We start from the raw sequence: 23,642 nt of genomic DNA on the forward strand, positions 1-23,642 counted from the left end.
TAATGCCTCTCGTTTATTCATTCACACACACACACACACACACACACACACACACACACACACACTAATATACTTGGGAAACAGGCACCAAAAACAATGTATTTGATCTTCTCAGATGGCTAAGATAAGAACTTAGCCATCTGAGAAGATCAAATACATTGTTTTTGGTGCCTAACTTTTTCCCAAGTATATTAGTGTGTGTGTGTGTGTGTGTGTGAATGAATAAACGAGAGGCATTAACGTAAATTTCTTTGTAGAAAGGCGCTTTATGAAATTAAGTCCATTCACTTCTATTAGTTTACAATGCAGCCTTGCCACATCCAATATGGCGGCGACGTTGACGTACGGCTCAGCGCTCGATGCGGCGTCTCCGTATATATGTCTATGATAATAACTCCTCCCTCGAACAGCAAGTGTCCAATCAGGGCTGACAATTTACAGGCGCGAGGGGCTGTCAAACTTTAAATTTGTCAACATGCAGAAAATGTGTGGTTCTGGGTCAGAGGCTCTGGTCAGAGCAGTAGTCAGTATATAGAGAGGTTAAGTCATTTTTTAGCCCTTCAAAAAACAAAAAACTGAAGGTAGGAACTGTAGTAGCGAGTTAACTGGTAAGCTGCAAAAGTTAGCTTACCACCCACAGTAGTGACTTGCCATTTCTGCTAAGAGTTAGCATTTTATTGTTTAAATCAGGGTTCTTTAACATTTTTTAGACCAAGGACCCCTTAGCTAAAAGAGAGACAGAGCAGGAACCCCCCACTATTTTAGTATTGGGTCCTTAGCTGCTTAGGGGCTGTTCTTTACTTGTCAGAGGTCAGGGTGGGGTGTGATTTTTTTTTTTTTCTTTTTTTTTTTTGGCTACAAATATTTTTCCTTGAACCTCCCCGAGTGTCTGGTAAAAAAAGCCTAAGTTTTTCAGTCTGGTCTTGCTCACTGGTTAGTGTCCCCACTGATGTTTAATGGCTGAATGTCTGTTTTATTCCCTCTGCAGTCAATGATCAGCCCCTTGGTCTTGGTGGTGTTGAGGACCAGTCAGCAGCTCATCTCTATATGCCAACTCACCCCCTGAGATAAGTCCCATCACTGTTGTATCATCAGCAAACTTAATGATGGTGTTGCTGGAGTGGGAGTGGAGTCGGACGTGGGTGTGGAGGGTGTAGAGCAGGGTGCTCGCCACACAGCCCTGTGGGGCGCCAGTGCTGAGGTTGAGAGCTCTGGAGATATGGGGGCCTACTTTAACCCTCTGGGAGCAATCTGACAGATGGATGCAGATGGATGAGGAAAGTCCCAGATCTGCCAGTTTTGACACCAATCTGTGGGGGAGGATGGTGTTGAATGCTGAGCTAAAATACATAAAGAGCCGCCTTGCATAGCTGCCCTGCTGCTTAAAGCATTTCATAGCCATTGGTGTCAGTGCCACTGGATGGTAGTCGTTCAGGCTGCTGATGGGGGTCTTTTTTGGCAGTGGGACTATAATAGAGGACTTCAGGCAGGACAGTGGACTTGCATATAGGGATTGGTTGAAGATCCTGGTGAAGACTTTAGCCAGCAGTTTTGCGCAGTCCTTCAACACCAGTCCAGTAACGCCATCAGGTCCCGCAGCTTTCCTCAAAATCACCGTCATCATAGTGCGCACCTCACGCTCCTCCACCGTGAGTATGTGGCTGCTGTGGGTTGTTGGGTGTGATGTGTCAGCCTCTGGTGACTCCACCTCAAAGCGAAGAGGTTCAGCTCCTCCGACTTGTAGCTGGTGATGTGCTGGACCCCCTGCCACACCTGCCTTGTGTTGTTGCTGCTGCTGAGGTGGTCTTCTATTTTTGTCCTGTATGCTGCCTCGGCCTCTCTGATGCCTCTCTTCAGGTTGGCTCTGGCAGCACCATGCAGTACTTTATGTAGCCATGGACAGCAGCCATGTAGTCGTCCAGGTCCTGATGTTCCAAAATTTCCCAGTTGGTTCTCTGAAAGTCCCGCAGCTCATGAGAGGCACCTCTAGGCCAAGTTTTAACAGTCCTTGTAACTGTCTGAGAGACAGTTTTGCAGAGATTTCATTGGAGTATTTCTTTTATATTTTCAGTAAAAATTAATCAATGTTTGAATTCATACAGTCATTAAAATGTGTTAAAATGTAATAAATAAGTTGTTTAAAAAGGGTAACTTTAATTGAAAACTGGACTAAACTACTACACTACCTTAAAAATCATGTCTGGTTAAAAATCCAGTGCCTTTGAATGCAAGTTTCATTTTGAAGTTGAACGTCACAGGCCAAATGAACAGAGTTTCGTGAAGGGCACACCTGATGCATCATGGGTCAGGAAACAATAGGCAGCAGAGAAAGAGACAACATGCCTGCAGAGGAAAGAGCCAAGTGTGGCTGCAGAGGAACAGAGTGCTACGGCTTAAATTAACATTATTCTGCATGGTTCAAGAGGCGCACACGGTGATGTACCTTTAATTGTGTCTTATTTGTGCATAATATTGTTGAAATGACTTTATACCTTTGATATTTTCTGTTGCTGTGTTCACGGACTGGGATCTGTCTATTAACAGATGTTAGCGTGATACACTTAATTGTTTGGGCCTGTCTAATCATAGACACTTGCAAAAGAGACTGTAAAATGACAGACAGATGTATATTTTGACTCATTGATTTTTATATGTTTTATTTTTTGTAGTTTTCACGGTGTCTGATGAAGGAAAGGCGGCAATAAATCAGAAAAAGACATCTGTATGATGCGTGGCCATTATTTATTGGACCGGTGCAGTTACAGTCCTTGTTGTGGTAAGATCACTTTTCTCTGAGGGGGAGTGTATGTTGGAATTAAGAGCAGGGACATGGTCAGATTTCTTACAGACAACTTTCAGGTCTTAAATTAGACTTAATTAATTAATTAATTAAACATAAATGTCTATGCACTGTACACATCTGACTCTAAAGGTAGTAAATGCAAAACAAGTAATATATTGTTTTAAAGTCATAAACACAATGACCAGTAGATTTACATCTCAACCAGCCGAGAAGCGTTTAAAATGAGGAAGTAACCGAGCTAGAATAACCCATCGTAATACTGAATGTGCTCATTTACTCAGGGCACTGCAGACATGACATCTCTATTTGTGCTTCACCTAATACTCGCTGGACTCATGGGTATGTCAGCTAAGCCTTAATAAGAGCACTATGCAGAAATGATAGTCAGGTTTATAATTAAAAGAATGTTAGCTGTTATATTGCTGTTCAGTAATACAGTTTGAGTGAATTTTATATATTTATGTTGTGTTTTAATTACAAAAAAAACTTGATAGAACTTGATACTAACTTGTAACAGATGTGTAATGCAGCTCTGTCACTGAGTAAACTGTAACTGATGGTGATGTACACAATGCTTTTGAATGTACCCCTATAAAATAAATGTCTGCTGTTGTTTCAGGAATCCACAGCCAAATTATTACAGTGAGTCAAGTGTCAGTCAAGGCTGGAGACTCCATCTCCATCCCATGTCTCTATGAGCCGGAATACAAAACCCATGTGAAATACTTGTGTAAAGGAGAGAAATGGAGGTCCTGCTCAGCAGTTAAAACAAACCAGCCAGATAGTTCAGGAAAGTTTTTGATCTCTGATGACCCAAACCAAACTATCTTCACTGTGAAAATGAAAAATCTACAAAATCCCATTAGTTACTGGTGTGCTGTGGAGAAACCAGGTATCATACTTGATGTTAAACAACGTTTTGAGCTGTCATTCACCACAGGTAAAATCCATTAAATGTTTCAAACACACATGAAATGATTTCTGTAAACTACTTGGTGGGAAAAGAAATCTTTTCACTCACATCTCAGGTAATAAAATCAAACTATGCTTTATTTTGTGTTTTTGTCAAGGTACTCCAAGTCTGTATGTGGACCAACAAGAAATAACAGCATATGAAGGAGGAAGTGTGACTGTAAGATGTCACTGTCAAGAAAGAAAAGAACGAAAGTGGTGCAGGCTCTCACACCTGCATCCTGTCAGGTGTGTGTCAGAGCCATCTGGATCAATAGATGGAACAAGAGTGACCATCGATGCAAATGCACGCAATGTTTTCACTGTGACCATGAGTGGACTGAGGACAGACAGCAGTGGCTGGTACTGGTGTGGCATTAAAAACTTTCAGATGCCAGTGCATATAACTGTTCATGCATTAACCTCAACTACAACTACAACGACTCCCAGTACAGCAGGTAAGATACTAACCTTTTTCTATTTATATAAATTAGCAACCTGTCATAATAAGTGGACACAGCAAACGTAACACAAATCAAATCCTGTCAGTTAATCCTGCAATTTAGAATGTATTCATGCAGTTGACCTTAAAATCTGAGAACTACAATATAATAATCCACAATATGCGGTGTAAAAACACATTGTTCTCAATGTGGATTAACATTAAATTTCATGGTTTTTTTTATTCCAGACATTATAACGACACTTCCAACCACTGCCCAGCATTCCTCCCTGCTTACGAGTGCAGAGCCACACACAGCTCAGCCCACAAACTCCGCCATAAACGGGACAGCTGGAGAGAGCCAGCAAGATGAGAACAAGAGGTCTGTATGTCTTTATTTCACTCTGAACAGCTTAACTGGGTTCAGATCTGATTCACAGCTTTTTTTCTGCATATCATCCCCTTCCTACCTTTTGTGTTTACATCACAACTGATATGCTGTATACTGTACGATCTCTTCAAAACACTTAATCACAGATTTGAGCATGGAAGTTTGTTTTTGATTTTTTTATCATTCATTCTTGAGCATAGATTTGTTTTGTTGCATATAGTTCAGTACATTTTCTGTCAGACAAACTCCATGTTAATCATAGATGAAATTGAAATTAAGCTTATGCATTGCATTCTAGTTTTATGAATTCAACCTATGGAAGAAGAATGTATGCATAGGCCAATTTCAGACAACATACACTACCTCTTTATTCGTGCTTAAATGTAACTCTGATCTGCATTCATCCTCTAGTTCCACTATGGTGATCATTCTCACCATCACCCTCATCTTACTGCTGTTGATTGTACTTGCCGCCTTTTTGGGGTGGAAGATGATGAGAAGATGTAAGTCTGCTTTACTCTCTCTGCTAAAACAAATTCAGGAATAAGATATCTGTTATTTTGTAATATCTTTAAAATGTCTTTTAGATAAAAACAAGCTTCAGAGGACGGACATCACTGCGGTAAGATATAGCTATGTGTTTCCCAGTATTGGTAAGACAATAAATGCGTGGTCATCTTCCTCACTGGCATATTTCCTCTTTGCTTGGTACATAAAAGATTTTACAATATGTCCAAATCAGGACATGAAGTAAACAGCATTTCAGGAACATGAACAATCAAGTGTATGATTTACAATGGTTTCAATAAGACTACACTGAGTGTGAGCTACTCAGTGCCTAGATCTACTTAAGCATGGTGCATGGTAATATACTGCAGATAATACAAAACGGAAATAACATGTACAGGCCAACAAGAAATAGATGTATGGATATGATATATGTGGCTCATTTGCAGCTCAATACGGCAAAACTGGAAAATTTTTAAAGCATTGTCTTGTTTTTTAAAGCCTTGATAAAATGAAAGGACAAAGTTTTTTTTATAATCAGAACAATAAATTAGAATTGATTATCAGCAGCAACCCTTCCTTCCTTCAAGTTTTCTCATTCCCAAGTAGCCTCTATGTTGTTGCTGAGAGGTCTCTTCAGCTTCTGTGCTGCTCTAACCAGCACTGTCACACTATGTAAAGTAGGGTCAACACAGACCTTATGTGACAAACAATTGTAAACTTTTAAACCCAAAGAGAAAATTAAACTATTTATAATACTGTACACTGTACATGACTGCTCTTTGCATAAGTTAAACTCCAGATCATATGGCTATCAGTAGGTTTACTGACAGATAAGATGGGTTTGGAAGGGGTTAATGGTATTAAGCATAACGCTGAGTCACACTCCATGACGGCAAACCTCTGATATGCAAAGCGACTTGTCCAGTAATATTCAAATGAACCAAACTGTTCAGTCAGACAGGAGAAAGCAAATAATTGTAACACAGCGTAACATACAATGAGATTAATTTCAAATTTTCAAACTCACCCCTCAGGGCTCACATACTGGGAGTGATCCTGATGTGCAGTATGCCACCATTGTTCATAAGCAACATGTAGCAGACCAGCAGAAGGTAAACCAGATGAGAATATTTTATTTTGTTCAACAAAGCATAAAAGACAACAGTGCCTGAAAATACTTTTGCTTACATTTGCATTTGTCTTTCCCCTGAAATTGCATCACTTTGAGCGTGAATCTCTTTCAACAGAACGAAGACAGTGTGACGTACAGTAACATTGTGTTGAAAGATCGCGTGCGACAAATGGTTCGTGGCATTTAACAATGACAGCTATCTCTTTGTGACTGAAATGGGTTAGTACTGTGGTCATGATTTTCGTCTATAATTATTCAGCATTCTCTTCTCTGTGCTTGTTCTCTCTTACAAGGCTGAACCAGTAGATGGAAGCGTGATCTACAGCACAGTACACTCTAGAAAAGATTAAGTGCGTGTTAGCAGAGAACATGGGAGAACGTCAGTCGTGCAAGTATGGCAACACTGATGAAATCAATCGGATGTGCACTTTATTTGTGGTGTGTTACAAATGCCTGTATAAAAAGAAGTGAACATAGCCACCATGACGTCACCCATTGGTTTGTGGACTGCAATTTTGAAACTTTTTGGCCGTCACCATCTTGTTTTTGGAGCCAGAAGAAACCATATTTGGATGAAAGGGTGGAGCTGTGAAGGATTCCCACTGCTATGCCTCTGTACTGATTGACAGGTCACCATGGTAGCAACCTTTCTATCACGCTCTAAAGTATACCCTGCTTTATTGTCTATTTTACTCTAAATGGGATCATAATTTACAAAATGGACATCATGCTGTATTGAAGAGGACTTGCAACCAGTAATGGAAAAGCTTTACTGAGGTGATAAAGGAAATGAGAAGCAGGGTCATCTTCTCATGGACCCTATGATCCCAGCACAATCGAACTTTTGCTTGCACCCACTGGAGTCACCCTCTTCTGGCTATTAGAAAGAATGCAGGTTTAAGGCACTTACTTTTCAGACCTGGAGGATGAAGGTTAGAACATTTTGGATAAATCAATCAACCCAGCAGTCTGTTATTGGAGACATGTCAAATTAAAGACTTTTAGTCATGGACGTTCTTCTATGCAAACCCACACACATACAGTTTATCAAATACTGTTAAATTTTTCACACACACATGCTAAAAAAAAAGCAAGAATTTAGGAGGCAACGCTAGCACAGTGGTGTTAAAACTTTAAAGGTGTGCTGTGGTGAATTTGTCGCTGTCAGTTTGAAACACTGAGTAAAAGCAAAAGTTTGACTTTGGGTCAAGAGCAGATCAGAGGCCAGTAAAACTGACCAAATTAAGGAAGTGGCTAAATGGTAGAGCAACAGTTTAACTCATATCATCTCTTGATGCAGCTTCTTCAGTCACCAGGTTGACATTTAGCATTTGAAAACTATCATGATCCAGGGAGGACCTTTGTTCATTTTCATCCCTAGCTTTAACAAGATCAAATTTGATTCTCACATCATCCTGTTAGCCTTTATTATAGGGCCAATAGAAAATGTAAAATATGCATCTCTGTTGATTTTATTTTTACTGAAAAGATTTAATTGTTATTTGTTTTTACTTGTGATTTTTTTTTTTTTTACTGTAAAGCACTTCGTTTTTGTAAACTCACATACTCAAAGCAAAATGTAGCAGCGTGATTTTGTGCTTTGCCGTCAAACCAAATGAATGTAATTGCTTAAAAGGAAGAGGAAGAGAAGTTTAGTAATATAGGAAGAAAAAAAAATGAGTCTGTCAGTGCATCGGTCCGTGTCGTTTAGTCTTACTCTGCTGACTCACAGACATGGCTGTTAATCTCAGAGTTCTTCTGATCCTCTGCGGACTCACAGGTCAGTAACCCGTGTCATTTTATGTGCACAGATGTTTAGTCTTATGCTTTAGCTCGTTATGTCAATTCTAAAATGTCAGTCAGATGAGTAACACACCAGTTTGTCTTGAAATTATGAGTAATGTGGGCACAATTATGTGTAAGAGGATTACTGTTGGCGATATGTGCAGTAAAATATTGTCTTTATTCTTGTTGCAGGGATTAACAGCATAACTACAGTCAGTAAAGTGTCAGTGAAGGCTGGAGCCTCAGTCATTATCCCATGTCTGTATGACAAACAATACACAAACCATGTGAAAGGTTTGTGTAAAGGATATCATTGGTCCTCCTGCTTGTATGTAGTTAAAACAAACCGTCGAAATTCTAGAAAGTTTTCAATCTCTGAGGACAAAAGCCAAAGAATCTTCAATGTGACTATAAAAGATGTGACGGCTGACGACACTAATTACTGGTGTGGTGTGGAGATAGATGGAGGGCCCGATGCCAGAGCGTATTTTCAGCTGTCAGTCACCACAGGTAAGAGCCCTTAGGCCTTTAAGCACATTTCAAATCCTTTACAACATTTTAACAGTTATAAGGAAAACCCCAAAGCAGGGTCTCATTGTTTGTTCTGGTGAGTGACTGTTGTCAGGCTACCCACACTTTTCTATTGAATTTGTTTTCCTTTAAGGCACACCCAGTCTATATGTAGCTCAACAGGCGATCACAGGGTTTATTGGAGATGATATAACCATCAATTGCAACTATCAAAACTCTGGAGTAATCAAGTGGTGCAGGCTGGGCGGCTCCTGTGTGACGATGACATCTGGATCATTCTATGGAGCAAGAGTGACCATCAATAGGAGGGTCCCCAATGTTTTCACTGTGACTATGAGTGGACTGAGCACAAAGAGCAGCGGCTGGTATTTGTGTGTCAGTGGAGACATACAGATGCCAGTACATTTAACCGTTACTGTGAAACCTACCACCAGTAAGTACAACAATTATAAAGGTATATTTGTCAAGCACAGGCATTTGATTTGATTTAACATAGAAGAGATATCAGAAATAGATATTGTCATTTTACTCTGCTTATCATTGTCTTGTTTTGGATTATAGCCACTCTTGCAACAACACAGAGGTTCTCCACTTTGTCATCTTCTCCCGATCTCATTCCTAATACTGGAGACGGATCATTTATCAGGTCAGTCTTTGTTTTTACATGCAATTTTTAGAGAACCTAACCTAACTTAGACTTACACTGTATTTTAGCAGTGGTTAAAGGTATACTATGCAGGATTGTCAGTTACTGTTTCTAAATCCGCTGGCGTTTCGGGTCACTATGTTTCGGCGCTGTGTCTTTTGGATGCCTGCTGCTTATGGTCTTACACTCTGTTGCTGCCTTTAAAGCCCCAATCTCATGAGTGCTGTGGTAGCACACACCTATAAATGTCCACGAGCCCAGAAAATAAGAGGTAAATGAGGCAGAGATGGCAGAGAAACTGCCTCACACCTCTAGCGGGTCACAAGACACTGAGAGGGATTACTTGTGTATGAGTCTATGCATTGTTTTTAGAAAATCCTGCACAGTATATAACAGTATAAAAACAGGCCAGTTACCTAACTGATTTGTATTGTGCACCCAATATGTATGCCGCAGAGCTTCCGTTGACCTAAAGAGCCTCCTCATCCCTCTGTGTTTGTTGATCCTCATTGTACTGGTGGCCTTGTTCATCTGGTTTTTGTTGAAAAGACACAGTAAGTCAAAGTCAGACGTTTGATCAATCCCATTTATGCCAAATGTTTGTAATTCCTAAATATATTTTGTTTGACTTTTAGAACAGACCCAAGCAGAATCATCAGCCACAAGAATGGTAAGATACAGTATGTGGATGAATTTTCCAAAATAGGTTTTGAACACTTTCATGATTCCTAGGACAATGCTAATGACTCTTGATGATCCTTTAACTTTTCCCATTGTGCCACCGTGAGTTGCATATTTTTGGTGAGTGAACTGTATCAACTTCTATTGGGTAGACTGATACTGAAATTTGGTACTGGCATTGATGGATGAATTGTACTATCCTTTGTGATCCCTTAACTTTTTATCTAGCGGCATCATTGGGTCAAATTTTCAGTTTGTCCAGTACTTTGGTTTCTAACCAAATTAGTATTAATTTTGTCAGCTGCACCATCTCAGTCATCCTTTTTGCTCTCGCCATGAACATGATAGTCAAGTCAGCAGAGGTGGAGTGCAGGGTAGAGCTTAGATTCTCTGCCCGAGCCCAAGCCGGGTCGTGCAGTAAATGTTCTGTTATAATGTCAATGTTCTGTGAGTTATTGGCATGTTTGGGATTGAATGAGGTGCGGGGGATGAGGAGGGCTGTGTGAGTGCGCATGCTGGTGTGTGTATGAGCGAGCTGGAGGAGAGAGCAGGAGTGCACGGATGGAGTTACAGCTAAGTTGTTGTTTGTTGGTTGTTTTGGCGTGGTTACACCTGGGCGAGGGTGTCTGATGTTTGAAAGACCTGAAACACCCAATGACCCCAGGTTACATCACTGATGATGTGTCCCAGTGCATCCGCAAGAGTATCTTTCAACTCCAAAGATTAACAGGCCTTGAGAGTTTTAGTTATATTTAGTCAACTTTATCCTGATTTTTGTTCTAGTTTTAATCAAAGAAAATACTTGACATCAAGACTGAGAATGAGCATGTCTCTAAATCTTCAGCAGATTTCTTCTGGGGTTTATTCATCTAATTTTGGTGACAGGTTATGGTGGTGAGCTTTGCGCGCTTAGTTTAGTGAATGTTACAGTTACGGTCATTCCTCTGATCATCATGCTTTGTCTTTGCTTTGAAAAGGATTTTTATCTGTACAAAAATAGTTCATGGTGACTTTTTTGTAACAATTTAATATGATTTAAACTGTATGATGGAAAATTCAACGCCTCAACAGCTTTGTATTTCAGTCGTGACAATCAGTTTGCTCTATCGACAAAAAAGACTTGTCTACATGTTGACTATTTTAACATACATGATAATTCCTCTTTTATAAATATAGTTGTGCTCTAATTGATGTATTTTTGACACTGTCTGAAGGAAGGTTTGATGAAGTCCTCTGACGTTTGCTTTGCTCCCTCAACACAGGCTGACGAAGTAACGTACACCACTGTTCAACACAAGAGCAAAACTTCAAGCCAGGTAACCCATAACTGCAGCGATATCTAGAAATCTGGTGTAAAAAAAAAATCTTTAAATATACTGTCTCTCTGCAAAAGAGTATAAGCTGCAGGACTGTGCCACTGCAGAACAATCTCAGGATGTGTTATATCTTGTGGGTTTTTATCAGGAGAACACAGTAACCACTTTCAGAAACCAATGATGCATGTGCCGTTAAAGAAAATATTTTTTAATGAAATGGTTACTAAGATGGAAATTTAGATAAACTCGGACTTTCTGTGAATGACATTTGGTGTCTTCTTCATCACAGGCTGAAGAGGAAGTTGCATACGCTAATATTGGCTTCAAAAGAAAACCATTGGGCCAGGTAACCTTAACACACAATTTGTGGTAAACAATACAAGCCAAGACAGTAATTAGACATTTGTCACATAGCCCATGTGAAGTCTGAGCAAAGTGTCAATCATTTATGTTTAGCTGCATGTGTAATTTATGTAGAAAGTAGTCCCTCCCCCTCAGTGGTAAGTCAGTGGCTCCGGCCTTGATACAGCACACAAAAAGACACACAGGGGACCTTAGTGATTGAACTTCTTTAACGTATTTGACCAAGTGCAAGAATGCTCAATAAGCCGATTTCAAATTCATCAGAACCTGGAAAGTGTTCAATTCTCTGATTATTATCTTGCCCAGAGCTACGCTGAGAATGATGTGGACGTCATGTACAGCTCTGTGGTCACCCTGAAGCAAAAACCTAGAAAAAGGGTAAGTATCATATTGTTTCTCACTTCCTGTTCTTTCATTTCAAATCATCACATTGGTATAACAGAAGAATTTACCATCTAATTACGCCCCTTTTTTAGTCTTTGTCAGATTAAAAACAAATTATCTTTGCTCTTCCTTCTTAATTGTCGTATTTGCTTTCATTCTCCAACAGGTTGAAGCAGAAGATAAGGATGTTGCATACAGCACATTGGCTCAGCACCACCACAACTTTTAAATGTCTGTCTGTCTTTATATGTCTCTATTACTGGACCTTTTTTTGTTTCTTAGACTGGAGTGTTGCAAGGTGTTATCTGCTGTTGTGCAGTAATGTTTTCCTTCTCCTTTTTCATTTGTTTCTGTTAGACCTTTTTTTTTTTTTAACACTTCTCTGCATTTTTGCAACACGGTTCAAAAAAGAATTACCAATTCCCCTGATGTGTATCTTGATTTTACGGTATTATTTATGAGGCGTAAAGCTCAAATTGATATATAATCCTGAACCCGTAATGTATATTAGCCCTAGGTTTAATATATGACTTATATATAACCTAGTATGTCTCGTCTGTGGTTCCTCAAGCACATGTTTTTCATTAAGGGATTGCTCAGTGGTTCTCAGTCAAACTAAGGGGCTTTTTTTTAAGAAATTACAGTCACTGCCTTATTTCATTTATGAAACCACAGGCTAAACGCAGATATTTTAAGTACAAATAGCATGATGTGTAAGTCCAGTAATTCAAAGGGTCCTGGCTTTCTGCCTCAGTGGGACCAATGGGTATACAACATCCTGTGATTGGTCAACAGATGTTAAAAATTCAAAGAAGGTGCTTCATCACCATTCAGGGTTGCTTCTGTGTTTTTGTGTTTTTCTGTGTACTGTGTGTTTCTGTCACTTTTGACATTTACAGTCTCATTTCAGTTGACAAAAAGTGATCTGAAACCAAAGCAGGACACAATTACCGAACATCTGTGTGCAAGATATTTTTTTTAATATTTGAGGTAGTTATGAAAAAGAATATTTTAAATAAATGAAGACAATTCAGTCCATACACCTTGAGTACTTCTTTTTTTTGTAAATTGTGTATTCACCTGACGTAACATCCAGCCAACATTGAGCTAGATTGTTCTCTAGCTGCGTAGATATTTATATACATCTAACTAACCAATATAAAGCAACTTCCTGACAGTGGAGGAAGACGCATTTTGACTGTTGCATTTGCATATTTTGGAAAATTAGGAAGTAGACGATCAGTCTTACAATGCGCTGGTTCGTGTTACTTTGTCTTGACTCACAACGACATGGCTGTTCATCTCCTCTTTCTTCTCCTCCTCACCGGATTAACAGGTCAGTCACAGGGATCATTTTATAACTGTGTGCATATTGTATGCTTCTAATGATAATGTCAGAAGATGATAATAATTATAACTATTATAATTATTATAATAAGTTTGACAAGTAATATCCTACAGTTTGGTATTTCATAGACTGTAGACTGTAATGACCTTATATGTAACAACTAATATAAACAATATGCAGGTCATATGAAGAAAGATTATTGTTAGTGGATAGAACCATTAAAATGCTATTTTTGTTCTTGTTGCAGGAGTTCACAGTGTAACAACAGTCAGTAAAGTGTCAGTGAAGGCTGGAGCTTCAATCTCTATCCCATGTCTCTATGGCTCACGATTCATAAACAATGTCAAATATTTGTGTAAAGGATATTATTGGGACTTCTGCTCTCATGTAGTTCAAACAAACCAAGGAAATTCAGGAAAGTTTTCAATCTCTGATGACAAAAGCCAAAATATCTTCACTGTGACAATAAAAGATCTGGTGGATAAGGACAAAAATTACTGGTGTATTGTGGAGGTTAATGGAGGGTCAGATGTTGGAGAGTATTTTCAGCTGTCAGTCACTAAAGGTAAGAGCTCTTAAAGCATCTCAACACACATCTTAAATTCTTTACACTAAAAAAGGGTCTCACTGTTTGCTGTAACCATTTTGTCACTCAAAAGTAATGAGAGTAAATGTAAAGACTGAAGACAATATTTATCCACCAGTTGTACCTACTGTATATATATAACACCTATGACACATCACAAGCATATGTCAAAGGCTCCTGCAATTTTCAACTGAACACTGTTTGTTTTCCTTTAAGGCACACCCAGTCTCTATGTGGCTAATCAGACGATTACAGGATTTAAAGGAGGCAAAATAACCATCAGTTGTCACTATAGAAACTCTGGAGAAACCAAGTGGTGCAGGCTGGGCAGCTCCTGTGTGACAAATCCATCTGGATCAATAGATGAAACAAAAGTGACCGTCAATGCAAGTGTCCCCAATGTTTTCACTGTGACTATGAGTGGACTGAGTGCACAGAGCAGCGGCTGGTATTTGTGTGTCAGTGGAGACCTGCAGATGCCAGTACTTGTAACTGTTGATAAGCAACCAACCACCAGTAAGTACTAAGTATTTATAAATACTAAACATACATTTGTAAATTATAGATGTTTGTAAAGTAAAATCATTTGCTGTTTAACCATATTATCGCCCGTTCATGAACCTGTGAACTTTACCTGTTTTTGCAGACGCACCACCTACAACAACTCAGCGTAACAAAAGGTCAGTGTAACTACTGCACACTGTTGGACTGTTTTATCAAGTCTGTTTATCTGTGTGCTTTAAATGTATGTTGCAGTGTTTCAGTTGATCTTAAGAGCTTCATCATCCCTCTGGGTTTGCTGATCTTCGTGGTAATGGTGACTTTGTTCATCTTGTTTATGCTGAAAAGACAAAGTAAGTCTACGCTGTTTTTTGATAAATCCAATTCATGCCAAAACTGTTTGTTATTCATAAACATTTTACCATAATATAGACTATTGTTCATCGAGTTTTAATTCACTTTTAGAGCAGAGCAAAGACGAATCATCGGCCACAGCGACAGTAAGATATGCTGCTTCATTATATAAAAACTAGAATAGAGAATAGCGTAGAAACTTAGTTGAGCACATCTGTGATCACAAATACAGTTAATAAGTTTATGGTTATTTGTTCATACTTATTCATGTTCTGTCCTCTGCTCTTTTAACACAGGCCAAAGAGGAAGTAACGTACAGTGTTGTTAAGAAAAAGAGAAAAACTCCAGCCCAGGTAAGGGACTGTATGAAAATTGTTGGGGCTGAACCCTTGCAAATATTGCTTTACTTTGTTTTTTACTATTGTATGAAATAAGGTTTTGTGAAATTCCTACTGAAGTATTTTTATGACATGGTTTATGCCTTTTTCTTTTTCTTTTTTTTTCAGATGTGGTCATGTTGATGTAATCTAATCAGATGTTGTTTAATATAATGGTTTAAAGCTATTATTTTAATAATGTTTGGTTTTCTTTTCATCAGGCACAAGAGGATGTAACATACAGCAATGTAAAGCACAAGAGAAAAACTCCAGCCCAGGTAAGGGACTGTATGAAAATTGTTGGGGCTGATCTCTTACAAATATGTCTTTATTTTGTTTTTACTATTGTATGAAATAAGGTTTTCTGAAAGTCCAGCTGCATTTTCAGTAAACTTTTATGGTAATTGCTACGGAACTATTATTATGATTATTATTATGCCTTTTTTTTCCCAAAAGTGGTCATGTTGATGTAATCTAATCAGATGTCGTGTAATATAATGGTTTAAAGCTGTTATTTTAATAATGTTTGGTTTTCTTTTCATCAGGCACACGAGGAAGTAACATACATCAATGTAAAGCAGAAGAGAAAAACTCCAGACGAGGTAACCCTAAACCATCAAAACCACAACTTGTAGTATACAACACAAGTGCATGAAAAGACACATAAGTACACTCAAATAACATTTATTGTTTAATCATACATATGAGTAATTGAATAAAGCAAAAAGAGATTTTTAAAGAAAAGGTTTAACTGTTCAGTTGATTTATGCTTCCTGTCTGTGTCTTCTTTCTTACCCAGAGGTCGGATGCTAAGAGTGATGTGGACGTGACGTACAGCTCTGTGGTTATTGTTGAACAACAAACTAAGGGTACATTTTAAGAATTTCACATGCACTGTACACAGTGAAGCTTTTTTCCCACATTTTTTTCATAGCCACACTGGCACCGTGGCTATATGGATGGTGATGTCAGTCTGTCGGTCAGTAAGTCCATCCCTTTGGTTCAGTCTGAAATATCACAGCAGGTACTGGGTGAATTATTATTAAATTTGGCACAGACATTTCTAGTGTCCAGTGGAATGAATTTAAACAACTGTGGTGATCCCTTAATTTTTTGTTTGGCACCATCAACAGGTCAGATTCTTAATGTCTTATTAATGACCAAATACCTGCAAACATAATGATATTCCCATCAGCCTTAGCTTGCTTTGTGTATTGTGCTAATTCCCAAATGTCAGTATGTTAACATGCTAAACTAAGATGATGAATATGCACAGTCCTGCATTTAGATATTGTCATTATTGGCATGTCAGCATGCTAAAGTTAGCATTAAGACATACTATTTTGTTATAATATTGCGCCCTGACCTTTGACCCTCTTGCTCATACATGTGTTACCTTGGAGATAAAAGAAAACGGCATTCACAGACCTCGGCAGAGACGCAGGTCAAACCAGAGAGCTTTGATCTTGTTGCTTTTCAATATATGTAGTTTAAATTTTTATGTAATAACTGCGTACAGTGTAGATTCTAACATGCAATATCATAATCACAACAGTAAACCTGTATATGCATTTCTCTGTCTTTATTTCCATAGTTATGGCCTGTTGTTGTTGGTTATCTTTATGATGATTTTGTTAACTTAAAAAAATAATATTACTATTACTATTATTATTATTAGTGGTAGTAGTAGTAGACTGGTCATCTGTCACTTGTATTCGCTGTCATCTGGCACTGGGGCACTGTCAATGAGCTGTCAATGAGCTCCAGTCGCCAAGATTTAATATCCAATTAGCAGTCAGAAGGAGAATTGGGTGAAAGAGTGGAAGTCGGCTTGGTGGATAGACGGAGCTGGGTGTCATCTTCATAGCCGTGGAATTGAATACCAAATTTTTTGAAGATTTGGCCAAGAGGTAGAGAATAGATAATAAATAATAAATAAAAGAGGACCTAAGACAGAGCCCTGAGGAACACCACTAGTAACTGCAGAAGAGTTAGATTTGAAATTTCTGATTTGAGCAAAGTGAGTGTGGCCAGAGAGATATGATTTAAATCAGTCAAGAGTAGTGCCAGTGATGCCAATGGTAACTAGTCTCTCTAGAGGGCTGTTATGTGAAATGGTATCAAAGGCTGCACTTAGATCAAGAAGAAAGAGAATAGTTAAAAGCCCAGAGTCAGCTGCCACTGAGAGATCATTAGTGATTTCTTACCAAAGCTGTCTCAGTCCTGTGAAAGGAGTGAAAACTAGACTAAAATTGTTCAGACAGACTGTTGTGATTAAGGTGAATGTGGACCTGAGCTGCCACTGATCTTTCACGTATTTTAGAGAGGAACAGTAAATTTGAAATTGTTCAGAAATTGTTCAAATTGTTAGGATCAAATTATTATTATTATTATTATTATTTGGTCATCAGTCACTTGAATTCGCTGTCATCTGTCATCGTGGCTTCTGACAGCTGTCAATGAGCTCAGCTGATGTGATGTATCTCTTGCTGCGCAGAGGACTGTGGGTCAGAATAGCCAGAAAAGAATGCTGCGTAGTGCAAAATGTGACCAGATGCAGTACCACATCCTGGTATTTTTGGCATACTGCATTTGATATATTATGTATTAGCACATACTAATTCTTTCTTGGACATTCTAAGTAGTATGTATGGGTACTGAAATGCAAAGTAAGTCTGATTTAGTGTTGATTTAGATTTTTTTTAACTGTTATTCTTTTCTTCTGTTCTGCAACAGGTTTAAGCAAAAGATGAGGATGTAACATATAGCAGCTCAGCAACAACAAAACCTGTAAATGTTACCAAATGTTGCCCCTACCCCACATCTTATCTGTCTATCACTGGACTCTTTTTTTCTAGATGATTGTGTTGTCATCTGTTCTGTGGTTCTACAGTAGCTTCTTTTTTGTTTTGAGGATTTACACCTTTTTTCTCATCATCTTCTGCATGGCTGCAGAATATTTGACACAAAAACCCCTTACCAAAAACTATAATGATGATATAATCCATCTTACAATCCTTCTTAAGCTGAAGAGGGTCCAAAAGTGTTGACAGAAATGATCCTACCCTCTCATAGAGGTTAAAAGCATCTTTAGACGCTCCAGAACTTGCAAGAAGTTTTTTTGTCTGTACTTGTATCATGAACACTGATGCTGTTTGTTAAGTGCTGATGTAAAATGACTGCTGCTGTTTAAATTATGAAACAAGAAAATAAAGTTAAACTGTATACACACAAATCAGTTCAACAATTGATGTGTCAGTTTCTGTTGTCGCCGCTCTCCTCTTTGATTCATAGTGTGTTTGCCACTCTTATAAGTTTGATATAGAAATGATGACATTTACAACCGATGATCTGCACATTCATTAAGATTATAGGAATGATTACTACTTCATTTTGCCTTGAATATGTGCTTAACAGTGACATCTACCCCAAACAGCAGGTACAGCAATCCAAGTTGAATTTGCAAATTTAAAATCAATGTTTTATATGGACACATGTACATACAACTTTTAATAGTGCAGAGATGTCATAGTGTGTAATAGTAGACTCAAACTTCATATGTCATAAATGGTGTTATAAACTCAAATACTGTCTGTGGTACATACAGTGGTAGATGTTATATTAATGTTATCAAAGCAAGTCTATCACATCATATACAATGAGTGATTTTGCACTTTGGGCTGCTAATGTAAAAATGTGCAGAGTCATTTTTGGCAAATAAAGCCTGCTGTAGTGGGCTCGGTTTTAAGACTTTAGTGGTGACATGGGTATCATATTAAGCTAATTAAATCTGATCTGGTCTAATAAAATGCTGTATTGTGTTTTTTTAAAATAATATTTGGTTTGCATCTTCATCAGACTAAAGAGGAAGTAAAATGTAGCAATGTCTGCCACATAAAAAAGCAGTAGCCCCATATCACTAGCACCCCAACTTGTATTACACAATCTAAGTACCAAAAATGACACGTAACAGCATGTAAAATCAGGAAATAAGAAACCAGCCTGTCGTCTTTCGCTGCTCACTCTCCATCATGTCTGTTCATCTGCATTTTCTTCTCATCCTCACTGGACTAACAGGTCAGTCATAAGGGTCTTATTAGAACCTAAAATGTGGGGTTTTAATGCATCTAATTTTTTAATATTAGTTGTCATACCCTTTCTATTATGAACACCTACAACAGGCACATTCTAAAGGAAACATAAACATCAAAATCCCGCATATTTTTTCTTGTTGCAGGGATTAACAGCATAACTACAGTCAGTAAAGTGTCAGTGAAGGCTGGAGCCTCAGTCATTATCCCATGTCTGTACGACAAACGATACATAAACCATGTGAAAGGTTTGTGTAAAGGATATCATTGGTCCTCCTGCTCGTATGTGGTTAAAACAAACTGTTGAAATTTAGGAAAGTTTTCAATCTCTGAGGACAAAAGCCGAAGAATCTTCACTGTGACAATTAAAGATGTGACATATAAGGACACTGATTACTGGTGTGCTGTGGAGATAGATGGAGGGTCAGATATCAGAAAGAATTTTCAGCTGTCAGTCACCAGAGGTAAGAGCCCTCAAAGCATCTTTATGCACATTACTGATGTGGGCCTCAAAGGACAATGTGCTGTCCAGGATGACACCCAGACTCTTAACCTGAGTGGAAGGACAGACTTTGGAGTTGCATGTGGTCAGAGAGAAACGGTTTGGTTTAGCCAAAGTAGATTCAGGCTCTACAAGGAGAACCTCTGTTTTATCACTGCTAAGTTTGAGGAAGTTGTACGAGAGACAAGGTTTGATATCCAGTAAGCAGTCAGAAAGGGAATTGGGTGGTCTGAAGATTTGGCCAAGAGTTAGAGGGTAAATAATCAATAAAAGAGGACCTAGGACAGAGCCCTGAGGAACACCACTAGTGACTGGAAAAGAGTTGAATTGGAAATTTCTGATTTGACCAAAGTGAGTGTGGCCAGAGAGATATGATTTAAACCAGTCAAGAGCAGTGCCAGTGATACCAATGGTAACTGGTCTCTCTAGAGGGGTGTTATGTGAAATGGTATCAAAGGCTACACTTAGATCAAGAAGAAAGAGAATAGTTAAAAGCCCAGAGTCAGCTGCCACTGAGAGATCATCAGTGATTTTTACCAAAGCTGTCTCAGTCCTGTGAAAGGAGTGAAAACTAGACGAAAATTGTTCAGACAGATTGTTGTGATTAAGGTGAGAGTGGACCTGAGCTGCCACTGATCTTTCACGTATTTTAGAGAGAAACGGTAAATTTGAAATTGTTCAGAAATTGTTCAAGTTTTTAGGACCAAATTATCATTATTATTATTATTATTATTATTATTATTATTATTGTTATTGTTATTATTATTATTCGACTGGTCATCAGTCACTTGAATTCACTGTCATCTGTCACTGTGGCTTCTGACAGCTGTCAATGAGCTGTTACCAAGCTGTTTGCGGCTCAGTCAATGTGATGTATCTCTTGCTGCGCAGAGGATTGTGCACTGCTTCATTTTGCGTTGATTATGAATAATCTTGTTTGCAGCTTCATCAGACTAAAGAGGAAGTAAAGTGCAGCAATGTTTTCATTCATTTTTCATCAAAAAGAGGTAGCCCCATATCACTAACACGCTAACACGTACGGTGAGTACACTTAAACAGCATATAAAATCAGGAAATAAGAAATCAGTCTGTCATTGTCTTTCGCTGCTCACTCGCCATCATGCCTGCAATCAGCCTGCATTTTCTTCTCATCCTCACTGGACTAACAGGTCAGTCATAAGGGTCTTATTACAACCTAAAATATGGAGTTTTAATGCATCTAATTCTTTGAATATAAGGTGTAATACCCTTCACTTTGTATTTCAAATATGAAGTACTGTAATGACCTTATATGTAAAAACAACTAATATAAACAATATGCAGGTCATATGAAGATAAATTATTGTTAGTGAATATAACCAATAAAATGCTATTTTTGTTCTTGTTGCAGGAGTTCACAGTGTAACTACAATCAGTAAAGTGTCAGTGAAAGCTGGAGCCTCAGTCATTATCCCATGTCTGTACGACAAACGATACATAAACCATGTGAAAGGTTTGTGTAAAGGATATTACTGGGACTTCTGCTCATATGTAGTTCAAACAAACCAAGGAAATTCAAGGGTTTCAATCTCTGATGACAAAAGCCAAAGAATCTTCACTGTGACTATTAAAGATCTGACGGCTGAGGACACTGATTACTGGTGTGCTGTGAAGATTGATGCAGGGCCCGATGCCAGTGTGTATTTTCACCTGTCAGTCACCAGAGGTAAGAACCCTCAAAGCATCTTTATGCTCAAATTGTTTGTGACATTTTAACAATTAGGTGGGAAAAAAAATCTAAGCAGGATCTCAATGTTTGCTTTGGAGACTTATTGTTGTCAGGCTTCCCACACTTTTCTATTGAATTTGTTTTCCTTTAAGGCACACCCAGTCTATATGTGGATCATCAGACGATTACAGGATTTAAAGGAGGCAAAATAACCATCAGTTGTCACTATAGAAACTCTGGAGAAGCCAAGTGGTGCAGGCTGGGCAGCTCCTGTGTGACAAGTCCATCTGGATCAATAGATGGAGCAACAGTGACCATCAATGCAAGTGTCCCCAATGTTTTCACTGTGACTATGAGTGGACTGAGTGCACAGAGCAGTGGCTGGTATTTCTGTGCTAGTGGAGACCTGCAGATGCCAGTACTTGTAACTGTTGATAAGCAACCAACCAGTAAGTACTGAGTATTTATAAATAGTAAACATACATTTGTGAATTATAAATATTTCTACAGTAAAATCATTTGTACATTTTTTAACAAGCTGTTCAACCATCTTATCACCTGCATTTGCAGACGTACCACCCACCACAGTTCAGCATAGAGAAAGGTCAGAGACCTTTGCATTTGTATGCAACTACTGTACATTGTTGGACTGTTTTAACTAGTCCATTTATCTGTGTGCGTTAAATGTATGTTGCAGTGTTTCAGTTGACCTAAAGCACTTCATCGTCCCTCTGGGTTTGCTGATCTTCATTGAAGGATTTAGTCTAATGATTTTAGACTATAATGTGGGGCTGTTTGTTTGTTTGTTTTTTAATTCATTTGCATTGTGTGCTTCAAATTTCAGTCCTCTTGATCACTTAAAGATTTTCAGTATCCGTCTGGCTGTGTTGATCTTCATTGTAATGGTGACCTCGTTCACCTTGTTTATGTTCAAAAGACACAGTAAGTATGGTGAACTGATGAAACCAATATGTGTAAAAACAAATCTGGTTATTCTGACGTATTTAATTTGAAATGAGGACTGCTGTGCGTTATTGTTTTTAAGCACGGAGAAGTCAGTAAAAAATGTTTTTACTGTCTGTCTTTTAGAGCAGACCAACAAAGAATCATCAGCCACAACAACTGTAAAATATGAGGAAAAATATGACCGCATTAAACCATAAAAGTAATGAATGTAATCATTGTCATTTGTGTTACTACAGTTCTATACTGTATCTTTATTGTTATTTTAAGCGGATACAGTAATTAGAGCTCAACCAAGCATCAACCAGCGTCTTTGATCACAAAACTATAATGTTTTATTATAAAGACGGTCATGTGGGTGTGGATCTAATTTAATCTAATTTAAAATGTTGCAGTGTTACTGTAAAGTACATTTGTTTTTCAACTTCAACACAGGCTGAAAAGGAAGCAACATACAGTAACACTGAGCACATGGCAAAAACATCAAGGGAGGTAAACATATAAAGTGCTGATACACTGTCTCTAAAGTGGTGGGGCGTTGGTTCCTTCTGAATAAACCACAAGTGACTTGCAGACGTGTGAAGTTTATAAAAAACACTTTTTTAAAAGTAATTTCCAGCACAGAGTTTTTACGGCTACTTGACAGAGACAGCAAACTAGCTCGATGACACAGCCAAACCCAAGACCAGTTGGGAACCACTGTAACACATGATAGGAATGCCAAAACACAAAGACAACTTTTAATCAAAATTCATCAAAAACATATCATATGTGTCTCTTCTTCTTTACACAGAGGTCTCATGTGGAGAGTGAAGTGGAGCAATAAAGTTCTGTCGTTAAAGCCTCAAACAAAGGGTAAATATTAAGATACCTGAACCAAGTCTGACACTTGTCACGTAATGCGGTTCCGTATTTTTTGCACCAGTTTTCCTTTACTCTTTCTTCCTCATTTGAATTTCCCCTTGTTCTCCAACAGGTTGATGAAAGACAAGTTGTTCTTTTTTCTTTGTGCCATGCATTTGTATCCAGCTGCAAGACATTACAAGGAGGCTGATTGTTTTACAAGGGCATAGATGGACAAATCTTTAAGCTTATCTGCAGTACATTTGTATTGGGTTTACTGCTCTACTTATTAGGCATAAATTCACAATAATACAATCCTGATTTCTATTTTCAGAATGTTTATAAAGCCATGCTGTAGCCTATTGTATTTTATCTCTGTTTTTTAATGTATATACTCTTAATTCCTTTGAAAGTCACTGAACATTTATATTGCA

At 38.3% G+C, this 23,642-nt stretch overlaps 2 protein-coding genes across 2 annotated transcripts; both read left to right on the plus strand.

Moving 5' to 3' along the window:
* Positions 1-1,701: 1,701 nt before the first annotated feature.
* On the plus strand, positions 1,702-12,975 carry LOC125903864 (uncharacterized). The gene is made up of 19 exons (XM_049601045.1): positions 1,702-2,434; positions 2,670-2,776; positions 3,423-3,743; positions 3,874-4,212; positions 4,446-4,578; positions 4,999-5,090; positions 5,175-5,209; positions 6,132-6,209; positions 6,345-6,408; positions 7,962-8,009; positions 8,207-8,524; positions 8,679-8,978; positions 9,107-9,191; positions 9,648-9,745; positions 9,827-9,861; positions 11,135-11,188; positions 11,478-11,534; positions 11,858-11,929; positions 12,102-12,975. The coding sequence occupies exons 2-19, from the start codon at positions 2,725-2,727 to the stop codon at positions 12,162-12,164; spliced, it is 2,244 nt and encodes a 747-aa protein (XP_049457002.1). The 5' UTR covers positions 1,702-2,434; positions 2,670-2,724; the 3' UTR covers positions 12,165-12,975.
* A 154-nt stretch (positions 12,976-13,129) lies between these two features.
* On the plus strand, positions 13,130-22,064 carry LOC125903865 (uncharacterized). Its single transcript, XM_049601046.1, has 15 exons — positions 13,130-13,271; positions 13,531-13,848; positions 14,086-14,385; positions 14,516-14,549; positions 14,626-14,723; positions 14,836-14,870; positions 15,021-15,077; positions 15,323-15,379; positions 15,647-15,703; positions 15,901-15,970; positions 17,838-17,851; positions 20,767-20,863; positions 21,085-21,399; positions 21,555-21,851; positions 21,973-22,064. Exons 1-15 carry the CDS (start codon positions 13,226-13,228, stop codon positions 22,062-22,064), a joined length of 1,887 nt encoding a protein of 628 aa, XP_049457003.1. The 5' UTR covers positions 13,130-13,225.
* Positions 22,065-23,642: the final 1,578 nt, after the last annotated feature.

This window comes from Epinephelus fuscoguttatus, linkage group LG16, assembly GCF_011397635.1.
Source record: "Epinephelus fuscoguttatus linkage group LG16, E.fuscoguttatus.final_Chr_v1".
Lineage (NCBI taxonomy): Eukaryota > Metazoa > Chordata > Actinopteri > Perciformes > Serranidae > Epinephelus > Epinephelus fuscoguttatus.